At 41.7% G+C, this 23,581-nt stretch overlaps 2 protein-coding genes across 3 annotated transcripts; both read right to left on the minus strand.

The window, feature by feature from the left end:
- Positions 1-3,475: 3,475 nt before the first annotated feature.
- Positions 3,476-9,052, minus strand: agxta (alanine--glyoxylate and serine--pyruvate aminotransferase a). 2 transcript variants are annotated; one of them, XM_034140860.1, is made up of 11 exons: positions 8,739-9,052; positions 8,295-8,487; positions 5,204-5,268; positions 5,016-5,116; positions 4,835-4,923; positions 4,670-4,754; positions 4,498-4,596; positions 4,312-4,381; positions 4,042-4,137; positions 3,766-3,894; positions 3,476-3,651 (listed from the first exon to the last, which is right to left on the minus strand). In XM_034140860.1, exons 1-11 carry the CDS (start codon positions 8,895-8,897, stop codon positions 3,544-3,546), a joined length of 1,194 nt encoding a protein of 397 aa, XP_033996751.1. In that variant the 5' UTR covers positions 8,898-9,052; the 3' UTR covers positions 3,476-3,543. The 2 variants fall into 2 exon arrangements, with proteins under 2 accessions (XP_033996751.1, XP_033996752.1); XM_034140861.1 differs by having other exon boundaries at positions 4,853-4,923; positions 8,739-9,051.
- A 6,537-nt stretch (positions 9,053-15,589) lies between these two features.
- On the minus strand, positions 15,590-22,915 carry zgc:103559 (uncharacterized protein LOC494056 homolog). Its single transcript, XM_034140910.1, has 12 exons — positions 22,780-22,915; positions 21,567-21,908; positions 21,306-21,457; positions 20,848-20,962; positions 20,609-20,755; positions 20,475-20,520; positions 18,476-18,569; positions 18,188-18,374; positions 17,944-18,082; positions 16,775-16,947; positions 16,205-16,237; positions 15,590-15,982 (listed from the first exon to the last, which is right to left on the minus strand). Exons 2-12 carry the CDS (start codon positions 21,705-21,707, stop codon positions 15,839-15,841), a joined length of 1,371 nt encoding a protein of 456 aa, XP_033996801.1. The 5' UTR covers positions 21,708-21,908; positions 22,780-22,915; the 3' UTR covers positions 15,590-15,838.
- Positions 22,916-23,581: the final 666 nt, after the last annotated feature.

The raw sequence follows: 23,581 nt of genomic DNA on the forward strand, positions 1-23,581 counted from the left end.
GGAACGCACACACTATTTGTTGTTTGTTTATGACTGATTCTATAATTTAGGGTGCATTTCACATCAACAAAACAGTACAAAGAAAGTGTTCTTTCTCAATAGGACAATCAGTGGTTCAAGTTAGTATATTCCTCAGTGTAACATATCCACTAGTTGCAAAGCTTAAACATTTTTATTTATTTTTTTATTTTAAGGGAAAGGATGTTTTCACTACTCAGTTTGTCAACTATGTTACGGACAAACTTGATGTCATTACAATCATTTGATTAAGTCCTGCACTTCAAGTAAAATCAAATTTGAAAGGCTCTTGAGTCTATTCTACCATATATCCAAAGATTTTTTAAAGTTTAAAAAATAATTGTATTAAAGTTTTGTTTTTTCATGTGATATGTTCAGCACTGTCATTAAGTTTAGGGATATTTTGTATTATAAAACTACCATACAGGTCATTTTGATAGTTTTAAGAGATGTCATGTAAAACTCCAACCTGTGTAGATATACATTATACTATAAAGGATATCAGAAGCACTATTTTAGATATTTTAAATTTGAAAAAATGAGGTGCAACATAGTTGACAATGAAAGTCAAACATTTGACGCAAATAACATAGTTGACTGGACACATTATTAACCATCAGCACTATGTTAATTTCAAGGCAGAAGTGCAAAATTCCATTGATAATGATGTGTAATGACGTCTACATGTCATACAAATTGTCAACTAGGTTACCTGTCAACTAAGTTACTACAGTTATTACAGTACTGGGTAACTCAGTTGACAGGTAACCTAGTTGACAATTTCCCTATTTTGACCCATCATTTCAATGGTAGGCCTTGCCTGGATGACCACATGTCATTTTCTTGAACAGGTTAACATCACATTTGCACATATAATTGAATTAAAATCATTAAACAATTGTAAACCATAACAATGTACGTAACATTGTTGATTGTCAATGAGTATATTAATTGACCATGTGCTATTATACATAAAATATTGTAAAAATGTAGAGGCCAATCACCACAGTGTGTTCAAAATGTCTGCCAAAGAGGAACATGGCATCATGTGATGCTGGTGACATGGTATTGGGACAAACAATTTTTGAGTTAAAGGGGGAAGTTCTGTTAGTAACATAGTTGACAGAACTTTTGCGGACATTCATATATTAAGATATTTAAATTATTTAAAGGGGGAAATCAATTAAAAATATGTTATTATTCTTTAGTATTTAGACTTTTGAAATAAATGAATCATTTTTTAAATTTACTTTAATGGTTTTTATTCATTATTTTGAATCCAAGACACCCTCAACTGAAAAACGGACATAGCAAAAACTGACAATTTAAGAACATCATGACACATTTCAAGCTAAATAAAGCATAGGATGCACATAATGTTTGTGTGATATTATAACATGCTTTCCAATAATAGGCAAAATATGATATTTTTGAAGAAAATAGTTAGAATAATTATAATTATCATCAATGGACATCAATGGACATGGAATGTACCCTAAATTGTAGAATCACTCACATATCAGTCTGTTCTTCTTCTCTGTCTTCCGGTTGTTGCCTATTTTGAATGACGAATACACACTACCGCCGCCTGCTGGTAAGGAGAGTTATTGCCACTCACGCATGCGCAGTTCGTACGTGTTCGGCTGAAGTCTTTGCGGTGTGTTCCAGTGCGACACATGGCCAAGACGCAGGAGAATTCGCCGATGCAACTGTCGGTGTCGGTGTCGGCGAGTTCTCTGGTGACGGCCTGGTGTGTCTGGGCCTTTAGGGACATTATTCAGAAATACCGTTCACACATGTGAAGCACTCTCACACACAACTGAAACCAAAATCATTTACAAACATATGTAAAAATCTCTCATATACACATATGAAACGCTCTCACACATATGAAACGCTCTCACACATATGAAACAATCTCTTATACACAAATGAAACGCTAACATATAGGCGGGATTTCAGTTGAAACGGAAGGCATCTCAGTTGAAAAGGAAGTCGTTTAAAAAAAACAGCGAAGAAGCGCAAATATCAAAAAAGCGAACACAATATTATGTCCGTTTGCGATTGTTCCATCATGTCTGCTCAGCAGCATGCACAAAGCTTAACTGAGGCAGCAGCGTTGTTAAATAATATCCTGGCCTCAACACCAGCTATCATCCCTCTTCCCGTCCCGTGGCGGGCAACGGCCCACTACAGCTCCCCTTACCCCTAGATTCCACCGGGTCGCAGACCGGGTCCGTCTGCGTATTATATCTGCTCTCTGATAACACAGAGAGTTGCAAGCAGCTATTGTCTGAGATCGCATGATGTAGTATTGTTAGATGTGCCAAGAGCAAGAACTGTCTTAGGTAAGACAGCTTTTATGTGCGCAGCTCCACTTGCTTGGAACAATCTTCAGCAAGAATTGAAACTGAGCAATCTCATTCCTCTGCATGTTTTTAAAGCTAGGCTAAATGAAATGCTCGTTGATACTATGGGTACTTGTAAATGTCTATAACTATGTAAATGTATCCTGTAAATATAATGTATGATGTCCTTTATTGTTTTATGTTTCATGTGGAACCTATATGCTGCAGGTCTCCCTTGAAATAGAGATCTATGATCTCAATGGGACCATCTGGTTAAATAAAGGTTTGAAATGAAATGAATAAAGAAACAGACCGTATAGTACAGCACAAACTGAAAGGGAACACCCTGAAAGTCCCGCCCACCTGGGAGGTTTGTGTCACAATCTCAAACAAAAGGTGAAGGAGCGCAAACGAGAAGAGCTGCAGCGAGAGCAAAAGTCTGATCATTGAGAAAGAAGAAACAAGAACTGCAAACAAAAACCTATGTTAAAACAAAGAAAAAATACTTATAGTTTACATGATTACACAAATGATTTGTTTGCAACTTATAGTTTTATTTTTGAAATTTATTTTATTTTGCTTGACTCAGTCTTTTTTTCTTTTAAACTCATAGTTTTGCTTTATTCTGAGAAAGTGTTGCTTTATCTTTATGATACAAAACTAATCCCATAAATAACAGTGCATATTTAAACACTCACACACATACATAATGTAGGACTAAACATGGTCTCTCCATAGGTGTGAAATGTATACACTATCATGCAAAAATTATGACCCTTTTATTATAACCTATATAGTGTTTATATTAGAATGAAAATAATACAATAATAATAAAACGTTTTAGTATAAGATCCTATTCTTGCCTCAGTGAAAGAAAAAGTATTTTCTTGAAAATAATGACTTAATAAAACGTTTTGTTATTTTTCAGTACTTAGACTTACATACTTAATATGTTGAGAACGTTTTTCATTATAATGACTTACAGGATATATTTGTTCTTTTACTGGCAGTAATAGGCTTACCGACTGTTGCTGACAAAAGGTACTACAGCGTTATGCAGGCAAGTCCACTGTTCTCATTCAAATAATGGTAAAGCCACACAAGACAGATCCTGAGAATAGGGGTTTATTACACAGTTTCTTCCTTGATTATCTTTACAGCATCCAACAGCAACATGTCACACTTTGCTCTTGTGGCAGTGTTTAAGAGCGTCTCCCAGTGCCGCCAGAACCATGTCAACATTGTCCTTGCTGCTGTTGCATCCCATCAGTCCAACACGTAGCACCTACAAAAACCAACAACCAGGTGTTAGGCTTCATTCACAGGACTTATGTGACCTGGAAGGCATAGGTTGTTCAAGTAGAAACAAACTGTTATATTTGATGGATTTTTGTCTTACCAAGCCAGCTGATGGTCCAAGCCCCCCAGAAATCTCTAAATTATGGGTTTTCATGATATAGGTTGTGATCTCTTTCCAGTCATATCCATGCGGAGCAACAATGGTGGTAACTGTAGGCAGTCTTGCTTTCTGTAACAACCATTTAAATCAGAAATTATAAATGTTCTTTCTTTTTCATAATTTAAATTGTTGATCATTATTGAGTTTTAACTCTACTGAAAAACTGTGAGAATGTAAATTATGAAACGAAATAATCTGATTTAACTTGAAACTCACTTTTTCTTTGACGAAGAGTTTGAGTCCCATGCTCTCCAGGCCCTGGTGGAAATACTCTGCCACTTTATGATGTCTTTCCCATGAATTCTCCAGACCCTTAGAAAAACAGTAAAGGAATCAAGACAGACACTCAAAACATTATAGAACAGCTGATGCATAACCAATCATTTTATTTTGTTATTATGTTGGTATATTTTTGTCACTGTACAAACTGCTACGGCTATCTGTACAGAGCTATTGAAGTGGATACAAAAACAAAACAAAAAACACCTCTTCGGCAAGGACAGCCAGACTCTCCCTCAGAGAGTAGAACGCAGTGACTGGGCCTGTGTGGTGATATCTACAGAGGGGACATGGAAAAGACAGACCATATTAAGAAATTGTGCAAGTACCGCTGAACTTGAGAGCACAATTTGAAATCTAATCTGTTCCTGTCTGCAGACAAAAATGTCTTACAGTCTGGACGGCTTGCCATCACATCCCCAGTAGTTTGCAAGCCAACCCAAATCCAAGAAGAATGACACAGGCTTTGTCCTGCGGCTGAATATTTTCTGGCTGTGAACAGATTAAAGGTTAATTACATGGTGTTACATATTCCTTAAAGTCTACTTGCATGTTCATTTCTCACCATGCTCTCTCACTAAAGGAGATTGGAGCTGTACCCGGAGGAGCATTCAAAACCTTCTGGGAGCCAGTGTATAGGATATCTATTCCTGAAAATAAAATCAATCCAAAAATTATTGTTATCAAAAGAGATTGTGTAATACAATGCTGAGAGAGACTTGAAATCTACCAGGATTGAATATGTAACCTTGCTGGTCCATGTGCAGAGGGGTCCCTCCCATTGAAGCCACAGAGTCCACAAGAAACAAGCAGTTATACCTGCAGACACACATCATAACAAGCTATCAACTGCCAATATAATTATTATTATTAGATGTGAGGATGAAAGAGAAATGAGCGCTGCATCTTACTTATGGCACAGCTCAGCGATGCCATCCAAAGGATGCAGGACTCCTGTGGAAGATTCTCCATGTGCGAGGAAGAACACCACTGGCCGGTGTTTTGATAAGGCCTGTGATGAGATAACAGTGTGATCACACAGACAGCAGCTTTTATGGAAGTCATTTAGGTAACCTGATAATAACTAGAGTCAGTGTACCTGCTCAATGTCTGCATTAGTGAGGAAGCCTCCAGGGGGCGCCACTATGGTATTTACTGTGGCACCTGTAGGGTAAACACATGATGTTCTGTGGTCGAACAACTGATTCCCTTTGCAGAGATTCCACCCAGGACCCATGGTGGAAAATCACATGTGTATGTACTAATTTATCAATGAATTACATTTACTTGCCGATGTATTAAATTGCGCAGTGTACTGTTTGCTGCCCCTAGCGTTCATCAATAGTCTACTGAGCGTGTATTTAATGACTTTCACCAATAACACCATGGTAAACAATACAACTTTCATATTTAGATATAACTTGAACTTATTAAGTTGAATTAAGAAGCAAATAGCCTAACTTGCCTTATGAGTTTGCCGATGTTTGATAACGGAGCAGGCTATGCTAATAATGCTAGCAATTAACGTTAACATTAGCTAAAATTGTTACGGTTTTGTATTTATGTTTTCATTTTCCACCTTTTGTTTTGAAATGTTTTCCTCCTTGTGTCTTCTCTGTTCCTTCTTCCTGTGTTTGCCTTCCTGTCATTAGTTCCCCTGGTGTGTCTGATTGTCTGATTGTGTTCACCTGTTGCCCTTGTGTTTCTGCCTCTCTTACCCCAGCTGTGTCTTGTCTTGTGATTACCCCTCCCTGTATTTAGTCTTGTCTCTTCCTGTGTTCCCCTGTCGGTTCATTGTTGGTTTTTCCTGTCTTCCTCCATGTCAGTCACGGTTGTCTCTCCTGTCTCCCTCCATGTGGGTCACGGTCAGTTTTTTGTACAACCCATTTGTTTCATGCCTTGTTTTGATCAGCTTTTAAAATAAAGCTCGCTTTTTGTTACGAGACCTGTTACCTTTTTGATAGTCTGCATTTGGGTCCTACCCTTCCACGCCATCCTAACAAAAATGTTCTCAATAAGGTTTTTGCAATTTTGTTTTACCTTGTAGTGATCACTGATTTACATAATTCACGCATGGAACTACAGGTTGGGGGTATTGTTTCCGCACGGACATATATGTTGTTGACTGTATTTATGGCGTGCCCTCCCTTTCGCTTTCTTCTCTTCCTGGGCTGCGACCCGACAACATGTCCGTTTCTGCTGCTCATTAAAGTTCCCATTTGCACCTTCGAAGCACCGCCTCCGACTCCTATCTCTCGACACTACATTGGTGACGCCGACATAAGTCTCGCGAAGGGTCCGAGACTGAATCGAACACGGCAAAAAACATACTGTTTTTCTCGAAATGCCGGAGATTTTTGGAGATGTCCGTGGCTGCCACGTGCACACGGACTGTGGCTCGGTGCGGCCATTCAGACGACGCTCGCCATTTCCACGGCTTTTCGGCACTGGGGGACAGCAAGCCTTCCATGGAGCCGATACACGACGATGCCTGGTTTATTCGGGACATGCGGTTGCATGTCCGGCTGCGCTCGCTAACGGCTAACGGACAGCTGGCGACTAGCAGCTAGCGGCTAACGACATCCAACTGTTAGCCCCTTTTTTTTTTTCTTCTTTTTTTTTTTTTTGGTTCCGGAGAGGAGGTTCGATCAAGTCTGGTCGGCCTCGTGTGGACCCTCTCGCTTTTTCGCCCACCTGTTTTTAATCGTGGACAGGACGACCCTTCCAAGTTTTTTTCTGGTGCCTGAGAGGAGGTTCGACCATATGTGGTCGGCCTCGTGTGGACCCTCTCGCTTTTTCGCCACCTCGACGGCGGCTTCGGACATCGCCCATGCCTTCTTCAGCCTGTGGGTGGCGCGCTTCTGGACCCCGTCTCGCCTCGACTCTACGGTTTCGGACGTCGCCCATGCCTTCATCGGCCCGTGGGTGGCGCGCTTCGGGACCCTGTCTGGCCTCTTCCTTCACCTCGGCAGCGGCTTCGGACGTCGCCCACGCCTTCATCGGCCCGTGGGTGGCGCACTCCCGGACCCTGCCTGGCCTCTCCTCTAACCGCGGCTCACGGTTCGGCTCACGGTTCGCCTCGACGGCGGCTTCGGACGTCGCCCCGTCTGACCCCGTCTGGCCTCTCCCCTGTCCACGGTTCCTTCCGCCCGGGGATGCTGCTCCTGCCCCCCGGGGATACCGCTCCTTCTTTCCGGGGACTTCGTGCTCGCCGCCGCTGTGCCTTTGCCTGCGGCCGGGCAGCGCTCCTCCCTGCTGGGGACCACCGGAATATTCACGCCCGCCCCCGTGTCGCGACCCTGCTTTCTGCGGCCCCCTGACGACGGCCCGTTCCGGCCCGGTGGGGATGCCCTCGCCCTCGTTGGGGCCCCAACCCTCTCCTGCGGCCCCCTTCCGGCGGCCCTTTCCGTGGCCCGGCCCTCGCCTGCGGCCCCACCCTCCTCGGCCCCTGTGGTGCTTCCTCCCGGACGCGAGGATTGTGTCCATGGTTGAATTCTGGGGGGGCTTGTGTAGTGATCACTGATTTACATAATTCACGCATGGAACTACAGGTTGGGGGTATTGTTTCCGCACGGACATATATGTTGTTGACTGTATTTATGGCGTGCCCTCCCTTTCGCTTTCTTCTCTTCCTGGGCTGCGACCCGACAACATGTCCGTTTCTGCTGCTCATTAAAGTTCCCATTTGCACCTTCGAAGCACCGCCTCCGACTCCTATCTCTCGACACTACAACCTTTTACTTTAATGCAAACGTTAACATTAGTTTGCTAATGACATTAGTTTGTGTATATCCCCCAGAAGGGTTAGACCTGGAGATATGCAGGGTGACATAGTGCCCTTTATACATCCATACGTATACATGGGAGACATGTTCCTTATGATAAACATAGGCACTGTGGTTTATTTTGAGTCAACTCGACATTAGAGCCCTGCTGCTGGAAATACTACCGCACCAAATGTGCATTAATCAGCAGCTGAAATATGAAGTCTTTCCTGATTGAAGTATTGTTTGCTGAAAGCTACAGTGCCCTGCTGAAAAGTATTGAGCCTTTTCAAACTAAACTTTGTATTCGATTTACAACTAAAGAATGAACCAGGAAAGTAACAAATACATCCAAAATAATTGAATTGTATGAATTGTAAGCTTTGTTTTTCTCGACAGAGAAATATATGAAACCATCATCCTTACCTATCCGCTCTGCCATTTCCGCTGCTCGCTCTCCCCATATACCGTTGACTGCACTCAGCACGCTTTCCCCCCCCTCCACGGTGTTGAAGATGGCACACTCCATAGCAGCGTGGCCGGTGCCGCTCACAGCAAAGGTCATGCTGTTCTGAGTCTGGAACATGTACTGGATCCCACTTTTGATGTCACTCATTATCTATAAAAGTAAGCAAACATGAAAATTATGTTTTGAGGGGTTCTAACACACGTCACCCTTAACCCCTTTCATTTATCTAATCATGAGGTCAAATGAACTGGCAACATTTCTAATAAGTAATTTGTAACTTTTGAGAAAACATTTCCTTAATTCAAAAATGCAAACATCCTTAGTCTCCTATGATAGTAAAGGAATACATTTGGGTTTTGGATTATGCCCTCATCCTTCATAGTCTCCACCATGTGTGTTACCTCAAATATCTCTGGATGCATGTGTCCAATGACAGGATTGGCCCCAGCCTTCAAGATCCGTGGTGGGACGTTGGAAGGTCCTGGTCCAAACATGTAGCGATGAGGAACCACCAGGGGTTTTTGCAGGCATTTTGGTGGAGGAACAGAGACAGACGACATGTTCTCAGCAGAGAGACGAGCACAGTGAAACCACAGAGCTGTGAAGCAGGAGCAGTGAGGCTGAGCTGAGCCCACCCCTCAGTCTGACCAGTGAGCTCCTCAGGTCAGGGGTCATCTGCTTTATCTCCTCTTCTGTCAACACATGCTGCCTCTGTGCCCAATCAGCTCAGGTAGCTGGTTTCCCGTTTTAAAGATAAGCAAAGTCACCCAACATGTCCTCAAGTGTTAATCATTGACTTCAGCTCCTCCAGTGTCAGGCTTAAATATTACCCTGCCAACAGGATGACATGTTTTCCACAACACACACGTATAAACGCTTATGTTGACCTACTGTTTTAATCTGTCGTAAGATCTGGCTATTTACAGTTTGTAAGAAACAAAGTTTCACCCTGAAGTAAAAAGATATGATTCTACACTGTATTGAAGTAAACATATATTGTTTGAAATGTTTTATGTAATCACAAACGGGTTTTGATAATCACTTAGAAAAAGAATGTTATTCTCACTTTTAAATTCACTGACTTAGAGATTCTGTGTTTCACACACCAACATTGATCCTTATCACCACTAAGAGCCAGATGCGGTCACTAAGTCGTTAAAAGACATCGTAAAATAAGTGAAGAAGAGTTTAAATGTCTGTGGGAGAATGGTTTAGGTGAAAAGAACCCCTGGGAAGGAATGTAGAGTAAGATAAGGTAAAGATAAACATTGACTTTTGACCTAGTGTGGTTTGGGGTCTCACTCTGTTCGAAACTCTGATTGACCTCGGCCAGAAGCGAATCCAGCCAGTCAGGACACTTGGAGGAGGTGGTCAGTTTAAACAGCTCCTCCCCAGGGGTTCTCTAATTCGCTTGGGAGAAAAGTGGGAAGGAAGAGATGACCCATCTCCGCCCCAAAAATGGATAGAAATACTGATGATTTTGAGTGTAAAAATGCTTTTGGGTTTGGTGAGTGGCAGGTCCTGAGAACTGTGTCCGTATCGCATCACAAACCTGAAGTCCAATTTCTTTTTGGTTTGATGAGTTGGCGGGTCCTGACGCATTTGTCCGGTGTTTTCAATTCCTTTCTTAATTTAATAGAGATCCAGCCTCATCCAACGAACGGCGCGTAGCAGAGGTATTCTACTCCAACAAGTGGTGACTCCCGACGTTTGTGAGCGGATCTCTAGAAAGGAACACCGACAGCCAGGGGACAGAATCCAGTCCAGGGGGAGGACAAAGAGACACTGTTGACAACTGCAAGCGCGCTATACACAAAAGGTGAGCAGACACCTGTTTTGAATATCAAAAATCTGTGATTGATTATACTAAAACTTTAGAGTTGTCAGCAGCGTTCTCACTGTTCTTAGTCACGGTGGGAAATACAATACATATTCTAGTTAAATTAGATTATTAGTGCTTAGAGTCGGGTAGTTCAGTCCTTACCTAAGGCACAAAAGTGCTCATAAGAGGCGGGTATTCAGTCCCGTCCTATGACCCACTAACAACGAACGCTGTAACGCTGTAACGCTGTAAAAGATGGGGTAAATTCCCCGCAAGTCAAAATAACATTGATTAATGCGGTTAGCTTGCAGTGCGTCTATTAACCTGTTTCACACCTTCCCCCCGGTACCGGGCGGATAAACGCGTAATTTGCAGGAAACAACGTCTAAGGAATCTTAATATTGAATAAAACTATGAATGTGTTATATCCATGTAACGGGAAGAAACTCAGCTAACTGATCTTTTTAATTTTTTTTTTCAAAAAAACCCCTCAATGCTAGCACTCAGCCTCTGAATTAGCCTCGATCGAAAAAAACGGGACCTACAAAGGCACTTAAACTCACTCATAACTCCCTTATTACTTATCCTAGATGCACAGCCAACCACTCGTTTTTGGTGTCCTGGAGACACTGAATCTACCGGTGCCCACCTCAACACTCAGTGATAAACATTCGCGACGCTATCAACGAAAGCGTACATCGTCACATGTGGAGCTAAGAAGCTAAACACGTAAATATGGCTTACCTTGGTCAAAAGTGGTCTTCAATGGCATTAAAACGATAAAAAAACGATGCTGCAGTTAATCCATAGGTTCATCCTATGTGTCTGTGCCTTCTTTGAAATTATTTCTGATAATCCATAAGCAATACAACTGCGTTTTAGTTTCCAAACTCCAGAAGGAGACATTCCTCCAGTTTGGTTTCGTTTTCCACACGCGAAGCGCCCACATTTTTTCTTTACAGCTTGTGTGGGTGTTGTCCTCCCCCTTCGATTCTATTGGCTCTAACGGTCACAAGGGTATGTCAACCAACCAAATCGAGCAAGGGGGGCCAGAGATAGGTCAAATCCACCCAAATGACCCCAGATGGCCCAGTTTTTGGCTAAATCTCTCTAAAAAGGTCAAATTTCACTTGTTTTGCATCAATCTTGATACAGGGTACTTATTATATGTTGTACTTTGGATTCCTAAAGCTTTTAGTCTACTAACCCATCATCCAAGGGTAGTTTTCACTATCCGTAAAAAATAATTTTTGGACGGACACTATAATTTACAGTTTTTTACTATGTAAAATCTGAATTTTCTTTAAAATAAAAAACATTTATATTGATTCTGACACTTCTACATCCAACTCACAGGTTTATCATTACTTTGAGAAAAAAGATTATTCATTTAACCCTTTTAGAAGGGAAGATATGGTCATTTGTTCTGGGAATGTCATTTTCGAGCCTGAGACCTGAAAAACAGGCTCAGAGTGGAACAGGTTAAAGGCTGCAAAAGGTGTAAAAAAGGGTTGCATTCCCCGCAGATCATGATAAGATTGATTAATGCGGTTACCTTTCGTGGTGCTTTAAATGTATAAAATGTCTGTAATTGTTATATGGTGGGTGATAGAGGAGGAGAGAGACGCGACCTCCAACTAATTATTTGGAACGACCGTATCTCATCACAAAACTGTTGTGGGGATAATCAGGCTCATTAAACATGACGATAAAGAGATTTTGTTGACTGAGTTTTTAACTCTTGACCTGAAGTCGCAATCACCGTGAGGAGATTGTAGAAGCCTACTTCTGGAAGTCACGCTATCTGTTGAAATAAACATCGCACAATAAAAATTTGCCTGAATGTGATATGATAAGGTATGAGAAGCTCTGTGTGATTTTTTTAAAGTCAAATCTGTGTAATACTTGAGAGACAGAGAGCAACGAGAAGGTGGTATAATGTCTGAGACCCTACCTCCACCCTAAGGAGATAAGGGCTCACAAATGCCACTTATGAGTATCCCATCTAATACTCCTAAAGGAAAACACATTGTTAGACCTGATATTCAGGGATAAGGAATGTTGGAAATAGTAATGGAAGATATTGAAAATCTTAAACTGGATCAACCAACCATGTTAGTGAACCCTGCTAATATGGAGCTAAAACATGTAGAAAGAATAGCAGCAGCTCTGGCAAAGACAATAGGTCCTAGCATGCAAGCACAGAGCGATAATATGATAAGGGCTATTAAACTGACCCTTTTTGGAAATGGGATTTTCCGTTACACAACAGCAGACTCAATTCAGGCCTTAAAGAACGCTTTACAAACAAGTCAGGGAGTTTAATGTGTTGCTATGTTGCTCATGTGGGGGCTTACACTTTTGGGAAGAGATCTCCACTTTCTCTGCTCCTGAGGTGCTGCAGACTCAAAGCAGCATACAGGGTCAAAGACAGGTGTGACCTCTGGAGAGGAAGAAAATCTAAATCTGAACAGACCACAGAGCCCATTAAAAGGTTTTATGGCCTCTACACTGAGAGGAAGATCTGGAGATTGTAAGGAACTCTCCCTAAATATTCACCCCCACCCAATCACCAGGGCAAGAGTGTGCCTCTCACCAATAAACGAATCATCTCTTAACCAAGTCAGATTTCAAAATAGCCATACCTCAAGTTGTTAAGAAAAGAGGGAGATTCAAAAAGTTATCAATAATTGCCCAGTATATTAAATAAATACAAACAGACACGTATCAATATAAGTCAGATAATGTAGACGAGGTCGATCATGGAAGAAGGCTGACATTTAATGCCTGATATATAAGTAATAGTAATAGTAAATATATAGCTGATATTAAATAACTGATGTATAAGGCTCGATGTTTCTGAAAATAAGAACACCGTTAACGGCGTTCTATTTCAGAAAAAGGGGGAAAAGGATAGGATATACATCAGACAATATGTATGTGAGATTATTACGTTTTTAGGAGAAATTTATCAATTTAAAATACTAGTTTTGGTATTTTTTGTTTTGTTTTATTTGTTGCTTTTAAGAGAAATTGATACATTTAAAATAATCTAGCTTTGGTTATTTTTTGTTTTGTTAGTTTGTTCCTTTTTTGTTTTATTTTTATTTTTGTTCTATTTTTGATTTTTATTTTGATTTTTGATTTTGATTTTGATTTAGATTTTTTGAGATGATTTCAAAACCATATTTCCAGCAACTTAAGGGCTTGGTATGAGACTTCTCCACACAGGCTGCTGACGTCAAAAGGGGGACCCGAGAAACACAAGGCCAACACAGCAGATTACGTCTGGTTGGAGGGGACCTCCCATGCCGTTCGCCTAGATGGAAAGGGAGACAACTGGTACCACTGGAGCCAGTCTGCGGTCGGGAAAAACACCTGCGAGGACCCTGGACGACATCAGGACAGAGTTGGCCCTCGTCGCGAGGACCCTGGACGACATCAGAACAGAGTTGGCCCTCGTCGCGAGGACCCTGGACGACATCAGAACAGATCTGGCTCTCGTCAAGGCAGTCGACCCAGGAGGCGCCATCAGCAGACCGGAGGAGGAGGATCGGGACATCTCTCCAGCATCGACCCGGAAGCCGCCATCAGCGGGCCGGGGGAGGACAATCAGGCCACATCTCTCTAGCAAGCACCCCAGAAGCCGCCGTCAGCGGGCTGGGGGGACGAAGATATGGCAAACCAAGATGGCACAGGGAACTCCATTTCCCGCTGAAACAGGTTGATATAGCCGGTGTGGAACTTTGTCTGAACAATCCATTTTTTTTTTTGAGGAACTTTCAACTTTATTTTTATATCCCATAATGTAAGGGATTTGTATTTTTTATTCTACAGAACTATGTGTTACCAAAAGAGGGAAAAGTATGATAATGTCTTTTCTGATTTCTGTGGCTACTTTTATTGCCATTTTGGTGACATGTGGTTGTTGTTGTGTGCCTTGTATCTGCTCATTGTGTGTTAAGACTCATCAGTTCCACCATTGAGGGAAGAGTAAAGATGACTCAGCCGACAAGGACGGACTTTTTTAGACATATTTTATTCTCCCTATACTGTCATAAGAAGTTATTGTTGGGGATTGATTCCTAACAGTTTAAAGTGCTCTACATCCCGGCTTCTGATGGAGTTATATGAATATTGGGACACAGTATAAATGATGTCAGTAGGAATGTTTCAAATGCTATATGTTGATCTCGTGAGGTGAGATCAAAAGGGGGATTGAAGTAAAAAGATATGATTCTACACTGTATTGAAGTAAACATATATTGTTTGAAATGTTTTATGTAATCACAAACGGGTTTTGATAATCACTTAGAAAAAGAATGTTATTCTCACTTTTAAATTCACTGACTTAGAGATTCTGTGTTTCACACACCAACATTGATCCTTATCACCACTAAGAGCCAGATGCGGTCACTAAGTCGTTAAAAGACATCGTAAAATAAGTGAAGAAGAGTTTAAATGTCTGTGGGAGAATGGTTTAGGTGAAAAGAACCCCTGGGAAGGAATGTAGAGTAAGATAAGGTAAAGATAAACATTGACTTTTGACCTAGTGTGGTTTGGGGTCTCACTCTGTTCGAAACTCTGATTGACCTCGGCCAGAAGCGAATCCAGCCAGTCAGGACACTTGGAGGAGGTGGTCAGTTTAAACAGCTCCTCCCCAGGGGTTCTCTAATTCGCTTGGGAGAAAAGTGGGAAGGAAGAGATGACCCATCTCCGCCCCAAAAATGGATAGAAATACTGATGATTTTGAGTGTAAAAATGCTTTTGGGTTTGGTGAGTGGCAGGTCCTGAGAACTGTGTCCGTATCGCATCACAAACCTGAAGTCCAATTTCTTTTTGGTTTGATGAGTTGGCGGGTCCTGACGCATTTGTCCGCATCGCATCACAAATCTAAAAGCCCGGGGTACCCGGAGTACTCTGTATAACTTGTATATGTGTTTGGTTTCCTACTAGAAGTAAACTCAGATAATTTGTTATAACTTTGATTCCGGTGTTTTCAATTCCTTTCTTAATTTAATAGAGATCCAGCCTCATCCAACGAACGGCGCGTAGCAGAGGTATTCTACTCCAACAACCCTTAAATATGTGTACAGTGTGTATAGGCTAAAATAATGTTTGGAGGTCTGCAACAGTCTTATAAAAGTTGACCAGATTTAAGGGTATACATTTTATCATCAATAAGGAAAATAAGGCTTATGTTATCAATTGTGTTGTCCCCCAAAAGATTCAGTGGCTTTTTTTTAATGTATTACTTTTGAGAGTAGAATAGTTCCAGTACATTACAGCTGTCAGTTTGACACACAACCATATTACATATAGGCCAGTGTTAACAAAATAGGCCTTTCATACTGTTTTTTATGGGATTAAGAGCATACTGAAGCTATAAAGAAGAACGATATAATGTATATCTACAGGAACAATGTGAACTCCATTTGAAGGCTTTTATTCAAATAAAAAGAGCATGGCACGAATCATATCATATTAAGGTTTTACAGATGCAAACACATTGTGAACACATGCAGATGCAAATCACACAATCTGGAAAGCTTGTTTGATTTTGTTGTGATAAAGTGTGCTAACGTGGTCTCAAATTCCTGAAAAAGAAGGCACTAATAAGTATGAATTCGTTTTTATTATCAGTACTTTAATTACGTATGATTTCATTATAGCTTGTTGCTATTTCTGCGATCTTTCCGGGGGGATGAGGAGCAGCTTGCCCAAAGGCTCGGGGCAGAAGCAGCCTTCTCTGTACACCAGCTGACCCCGGACCAGCGTGGCACACACCACACCCTGCAGACTGAGGCCAAGGTAAGGAGTGAGCTACACACACACACACACACACACACACACACACACACACACACACACACACACACACACACACACACACACACACACACACACACACACACACACACACACACACACACACACACACACACACACACACACACACACACACACACACACACACTTAAATGTTAAAATGATAAACAAAGCTTCTTCTTACATTAATCAATTTCTTCTTTTAATGTGGTGTACCTTGTTTTTATGATGTATGCCTCCTTCTGTAATCTGTGAAGCATGACAGAAATGTAAATGAATACAGTGCAATAGAGTATATAGCTTTACTTTGTCCTTAATATATAAAAACTTAGGTAGGTCTCTTTTTTAGAGATTCCGAGAGATAGATTGAAAACCAGGAGCAGGGCCTTTACTATCAGGAGATCCGACAACCACATCTTTGTTAAAGTCTTTTGAAAACACCATTCTTGAATGTGCATTCACTTTCATTATTCCCTTGCTGTGTATCTCGAAAAAATTAATATTCCTAAAATTGTAAGTTATAAACATGTACGTATAAAGATTTTATACATTAATCATGTTATGTATAAATATAGGAACCCTCCTTGATTAGAACATATGGCATTATATAAAATACAATAATAATAATAACAAAATAAAAACAAATACAAATAACGAAATAAAGGCAAAAATGACAAAAGGTGAAACTTAACAGTCAACAAGAAGAGCTGTTGTGAGGTACTTTGTAATCATGTTATTATGAAAGGTACAATATATATAATGTATTATCATTATTGTAATACAAACTTCAAATTCTCTCTCAGGGTCCCATATGACCAGGTCAGCATCGTAACCGGGGGCGAGGCAGCCCTTCTGGTTGTCAAGGCGACTAAGCTGGGCTGTGTTCCGGCTGAGGAGCCTCACCACGTCACTCAGCTGGAAGCCTCTCTTACTGGCCGAGCTCCAGAACAGAGGCAGACCTGAGAGTGTTTGAGAGGTGCAGAGGTTAACAGGCCTAAAAAAGAATTGAGCTGAAACAATCAAATATTTCAGAATTTCCTGAATTCGGAAAAAGTAGTTAACACTGTGGATGAGAGTGGACCTGGTGTCCGACTTTGACCCCTCTCACTGTCTGAACGGTAAATAATTGTTCTGTCTCTCAGCTCTTGTTTGCCTCCCTGTGAACTTCGCCCTGCGAGTGACTGTCAGAAGGGTTATAGGTGGGAGAGAGCCAATAATCCAATCTAAAAGAACCTTTGCACATACATTTCCTGTACTATTACACAGGCCAGGTTTAAGATGTGCATTTTAGCCAATGTGTTCAGCTATCAGCAGAGAGGATTTATCATGTAAAGAACTGAAGCTGCTCCTTGAACAATGAATTATGGTGGCTGGTGCATCATCTGATGCACAGCTAAAAGCCCCATATGCATATTAATACACACATCTAAATGTGAACTGATAAGTCAATGACCGTTGACTATTTTCAGACAGAACATGATGTCAAATCAAACAAGTACCAACAATGAGGGTTATAACAAGGTAAACCCAACCAACAAAGTTTGAGTGCATCCTGGCAACTCTGTCTCCTAAAAACTACTTTCCCATACAACAAAGGTGCATTATACAGCATATTCAGATGATCAGAGCTTCTAGCTGAAAACAGGTGTCTGCTGTCTGCTGCCATAAAAACAAAACAATTACCTTAAAGATGCTAAAACACTATAATTTAATCAATAATTTGCATTTTGACATCCTGGACGATGGCTGAATCTGTGTGCAGTTTGCAATGCAATGCAACTGTTAATGGAGTTTGGGTATAAACAGTCTCAAATCATTGGAATATAATGATATTATTTTATGATGCATTAGGTTTGCAGTAACAGTGGTGCCAGGTTAGTTGCTCCAGGTGATGAAAAACATACAATATGTTATTCATTTATTGTAATACACTGTATTATTAATAGTGCAGTTACCAAATTGTAGAGAGGAAATTCCTCCCCATGCCTCAGTAAAGTCTCCTCTCTCCAGTTTCTTCAGATCGGGGGTGCAGGGGGAATGATCCGACACCACCATGTCAATCTGCCCAGCTTTCAGTGCAGACCATAACTGCTCCTGTGAGGACAAAAGCAATCCCAAGTGAACAAAGAATAAAATAGAAAGTGCAGTGAAGTTGTTGTTGTTGAGGTGTTGATCCACTGTGCATCCGCTTGTGTTTACCTGGTTAGCAGATCCTCGGATGGGGGGGCAGCACTTGAACTGTGTGGCGCCTGCAGGTATGTTCTCAGCACACAGGCTGAGGTAGTGGTGGGTGGTCTCCACGGTCAGGGGCGCTCCGGCCTGCCGCGCAGCCTGGATCAGCTTCAGAGGCTCTGCAGAGGACAGGTGCACGATGTGGCAGCGCACCCTGGAGCAGAGAGGTTAGCTCAGTGTAGCATCAAAGCTACATTCACAACCACATGCTGCCCAGAATGATCTTCTATGATTTAAAGGTTATTTTATTCTTACTGGAACTCGAGGCAGAGTTCTGTGACGGTGCGAATGGCTTCCGTCTCCATTACATCTGGTCTGGACTTCAGGAAGGTGGAGTACTGGGAAGGGTCTTAAGTGGGAAGAGGTGTAGGACCAAACCATCAGTATGAAGTCAATACTGTGCTATTATAAACCTTGATTTATGGATATATTAAGTATATATATATATTTATATTATATTTATAAATTAAGTATATATAACAAAAGTTTCTCTAGCTGAGAAAACTCCCAAAAATCACAATTGTGAAAAATGTCAACTTGATATCTCAAAGAAAATGTCACGGCGCACTTAAGTGAAACATTCAGTTTGATGAAAACATTCAAAATACTTTTCTGTTTTCTGGTCTCGCAAGAGGTTCTTCCAGGGAACATTTATTGTCCCTTTGATAGATTTCAGTAGCTTTGAAGTGTATCATACCATAAAGGGGCCAGAGATGGCTGGCTAACTTGCCCTAACTGCCGATAAAGAGATTACTTTGCAGAAAGTGAAGTGGACAATAGCTCTGGACACAGACCTCCAGCTTGCGGTTCCAGAAACCTTCCTCAGAAAGCACAAACTCCTGGGGGTCAGAGCGTGGTCTATCCTGTGCAATGGCAGCAACATCATGTGTTCTGATCTAGTCCACATGTATCAGCCATTGTTAACCAATCAGAAGTGGCCCATGATAGAAGGTGATACACAGATTGATCCAATCACCTGCCAAGTATTTTTGAAAGTGCCTGCCCTTTCCAAATGGCTTCCAATGGAGCTTTCCTAGATGGTTTGGTGAAACAAAGCCTCTGAGTCAGGTTAGTAAGGCTCCATCACATGTTTCTATTACAGGGTGAATCTTAAACTGAAGCTTGACTTTAAAGCAACCCAACGGAAGTTTCATGTAAGTTTAGTTCTTTCACTCGTAGCTCGGGCTGCGGGGGTGCTAGAGACGGGAGCATGTTGATGCGACCTTCCTAGCCGGAGATATGGCCGCATTTTACAATAAACTTCCGTTGGGTCGCTTAAAAACAAATATCGCAAATCGAATCGCAATCGCAATATTTGTCAGAAAAATCGCAATTACATTTTTTCCCAAAATCGTGCAGCCCTACTAGCCGGTGGAGGTGGAGCAGAAGATTAGCCAGCTAACAAACAGTAAATAATAAAATCTAGTGCCCCATTCCACCATTTTCAAGCCAATATGGCTGTTGTCGGAACCCTTAAAGGGGACCTATCATGCAAAATGCACTTGTTGATGTCTTTTATACATAAACATGTGTCCCCGGTGTGTCAGGAGACTCACAAAGTGTCAGAAAATAAAACCCTCTCTCTTTTCCTCCCTACCCAAATCTCGAAAAACGGGGGTACAACGGAGCTGATCCAGATTTTCGTCCGATATGACGTAATATCGGAAATGTGGACCCACTATCAGAAACGTTGCTATCAGAAACAATGCCCGACTGTTTTTGACGTAATATGGTCTTGGTTTACATTAGCAAGCATCGCTAACACTCAGAGCTAACCTGTACTGGAGAGAGTATGTGTAAAAAAGCTCCATACTGTTTCAGAAATAATCCTTGATGTGGTTTGGAACATGATGGCGTTTAATCACGGCAGAATTTAACCGTAGCTGCCGTACGGTCATTCTGAGCAGGCATTAGCTCCCCCTCCTCTTTTTTGTTTGTTCAAGCTAAGGACCCCAAACCTGCAGTTCTCTAACAGTCCTGTAATAGAGGGATATGAGGGATGTCTAAAATGCATGATCTGTTTGGTATTTTGAGCAAAACACATCATAGACATGTTTTTATATAGTTGTATATATCTGAGACCTATAATATATGCCTACAAATAGCATGATAGGAGATCTTTAAGGCAGAAGTTCACAAATTGTTATTGAGAGAATGCAAAATGTATCTTTTTTACACACTCCGCTCTGTACACTCTGGCTGAAGATAGTATAGCGCAGGCAGATACTGAATAGTAAAGTAAATATGTTGTTACCGCCATCCTCTTCTGCTGTCTGCTGGACATCCCTCTCTGCATGGAACTAAAGGAGACACAGCAGAAGGTATCTCCGTTACATTGATGTTCTTCATGTGGTCATGTTAAGGTGAGGGCTGCAGGTTGTGAGTTACCAGCAAGACACTTCCTGTGCCCTGCAGCTGCTGCATGGCTGCGTGCAGATCACAGTCCGTCACATGGGGGAACTCCTCCACCCCACTGTGGATGAGGAAACACTTGAAGCCAGCCACTCCTGCCTCCATCAGGGGCCGAAGTTCTAGCTAAGAATACATTTGTTTGTTCGTGTTTGGTTATTATTTAGTCATTTTTACCTCAGAATGGATTAATTTTCATCCAAGCTGTTCCACTGTACCTGATTGCCAGGAATCACACCTCCCCAGAAGGCTGTGTCCACAAAACACTTCCCTGTCGCCTCCTTCATCTTATCGCGAAAATTGCCAAGTGTGGTAGTCGGAGGGATGCTGTTTCTGTGGGGATTTAAAAAAAAAAAACTGCCTAAATTAGAGATTGGCACACGGGAATAGATAGTAAAAACATAAAGAAAAGTGATTTGCTTTTTCATCACTTTTTGCACAAAGAAAACAACATTATTTAAAAGTCCCTTGTGACACACAATGAGCTTACGCAGGCATGAGGGCCGAATGCACTGATTGGAAGGACTTATTACAGTTCTGCAAAACTGGATGTTTTTTTTGTTGTTGTTTTTTTAATTACATTTACCCTGCAAACTTTACCCCCCGCTGGTGACCCTGAGAGGTCAGACAGTGGGATTTGATTGACTCTGAGAGGGGGGGGGGTCTGCAGACTTACAGTGGCATGTCCACAATGGTTGTCACCCCTCCAGCTGCAGCAGCCCTGGTGGCGGTCCAGAACCCCTCCCAGGAGGTGCGGCCCGGTTCATTCACATGGACGTGGGAATCTACGATGCCGGGCATCACCACACTGTCAGCCACATCCAACACCTGCCCCAAGGTGGGATCACAAACAGGGGGACATGAGTGTCAACACATTATGAGGAGCTTCCATGATATATAAACATAGATGTACCATTCCATCCACAAACGTACTTACCTCACAGGGAACGTCCACAGAAATGTCTGAGAGTATCTGATGAATCTTCCCATCCTTTATCAGGATGACAGCAGGACGTATTTCGTCCCCCAGCAGCACCCTCTGACTCCTCACAGCACTAACCGTTGAGCCGAGCTCCATGTCTGTCTTTATTGAGAGTTAATGAGTACAATAGACTCTCCTGACTTCAGGTACCAACTGTTGCAGGTCAGCGGCCACCTGCTGAGGCACCACCCCCTGCTAACAGTTCATTGGACAGTCATTTGTTGACTCTTCATGTCTGTGTGACATGTTGAAATTCAGATCCAGCCAGCAGTTCAGTTCAAACTTCACATGTAAGGTCTAGAGAGGAATAATTAGATAGGGATAAGATATAAACACACGGCAAGTGTGGAGACTATTGAAGTGGATTGGTGAGGACAGAGGGATATGTCTGCAGGGTGGGGGAAGCTTTCAGAAATGGCAACATGAGGTTAAACCTGAAGCTTGGCTTGTGAATCATGTCAAGTCATGGTTATGAGACTATACCCCCTGGGTAAATGCCGAAAGCCCCACCATCTCTCCCACAGACGAGCAAGACAATCTTTGTAGTTGTTTTGTTTATCTGTTTGTAGTCATTGTGTGTCTCTTCATAGTGGGTTTTTTCCCCTTTTCATAGTGGTTGTTAGCATAGGTGTCATTTACGCTGGGGACTTGTCCCCACCACTTTTTAAAAGTCTAACTTCACAGTTTGCTTCAAAGCTCATTTTGAGTCAATAGCTTTCCCAAGATATTTGTGTGATTGCACAAATTCCACTGTCTGGTTCTTGATGGATAAGACTTCATGTATGTGGGGATTTTAAAATCAATTACCATGTCTTTGGTTGTACATATGTTCAGTTGTAGATAGGACTCTTCACACCAGACAGTCGTCAATGACAGGGCTGTGGCTGCTCTCATTATCCTGGAGCCCTCTAACAATTACAGAGCCATCTGCATTCTTTAAAATAATCCTATTTTCCCACCTACTCAACTAACACATATAAGTGTATTGTCATGTCTCGAAAGATTATTGTAAAGTTATATTCTTTAAATTAGCTTTTGTCATGTCCCTTTGTCTTGTCTCCTCCTGTTTATATTTTGAAAAGTAATTCTCCCTCTCGTTTCAAGTCGCTGTGCTCCCCGCCCCTATGTGTCGCCTGCGTTTGTGATTGTTTCCACCTGTGCCCCTTACCTTTGGCGCTTTCACACCGGAGTACTTTTCCCTCCGAACTAGGCCGATAAACGGGGGAGATTTGGTTTCACACCAAAAAGGATTTGGAACTAGTCCCTAGTTCGCGCGAACCTTTTCCCCCGCCACCGCCAGATAGTCCCTGCGAGAGGTAGTATTTTTCTGAGGAGGAAATGGTTCGTGGGTGTGTCGGCCACACTAACAATATGGGCATAGATATGTCTCATAATTATTTGTGTGAACAGAAACATAATTTGTGTGTAAATAACTAAATATGTGATTTGTAAATGTAAAACACCATCCACAAATGTATTTAAAAGATTTGCAAACTCACAAATACATTTGCAAATGTAAAACGGATCTGCAAATGGGCAAAATATTTTTACAAATAAAAAAAAGATCTTAATATCTCTTTAACATTTACAACTTTCGATCAGGCATTTGTGAATCCATTTTGTATTTGTCAACCAAAAATGCGCTTGTGGATCTCACATTTCTGCTTGTGGATCTCAAATCTCTGCTTGTGGATCGTCTTTTTACACACACGGAGTTTTGAGACAACCTTTCCGCCGGTCTCGGCTAAAATCTACTCGTGTCACTCGGTTATTTTCGGAAGCCACGTGATGGCCTGCTGATGACGACATTTCCGCATGGTTAGATGCCATGGCCATGGGAAGTAGGGGTGCTGAGGGTGCTGCAGCACCCCCTGATGGAGGACAGGGAATCTGCACGTCCACAAGATTAATGGAAATATAATACAAATATAATACAAAAAAAACTAATTTTCGGCATTGATGTAACAACA

This window comes from Trematomus bernacchii, unplaced genomic scaffold, assembly GCF_902827165.1.
Source record: "Trematomus bernacchii unplaced genomic scaffold, fTreBer1.1, whole genome shotgun sequence".
In the NCBI taxonomy this organism is placed as follows: domain Eukaryota; kingdom Metazoa; phylum Chordata; class Actinopteri; order Perciformes; family Nototheniidae; genus Trematomus; species Trematomus bernacchii.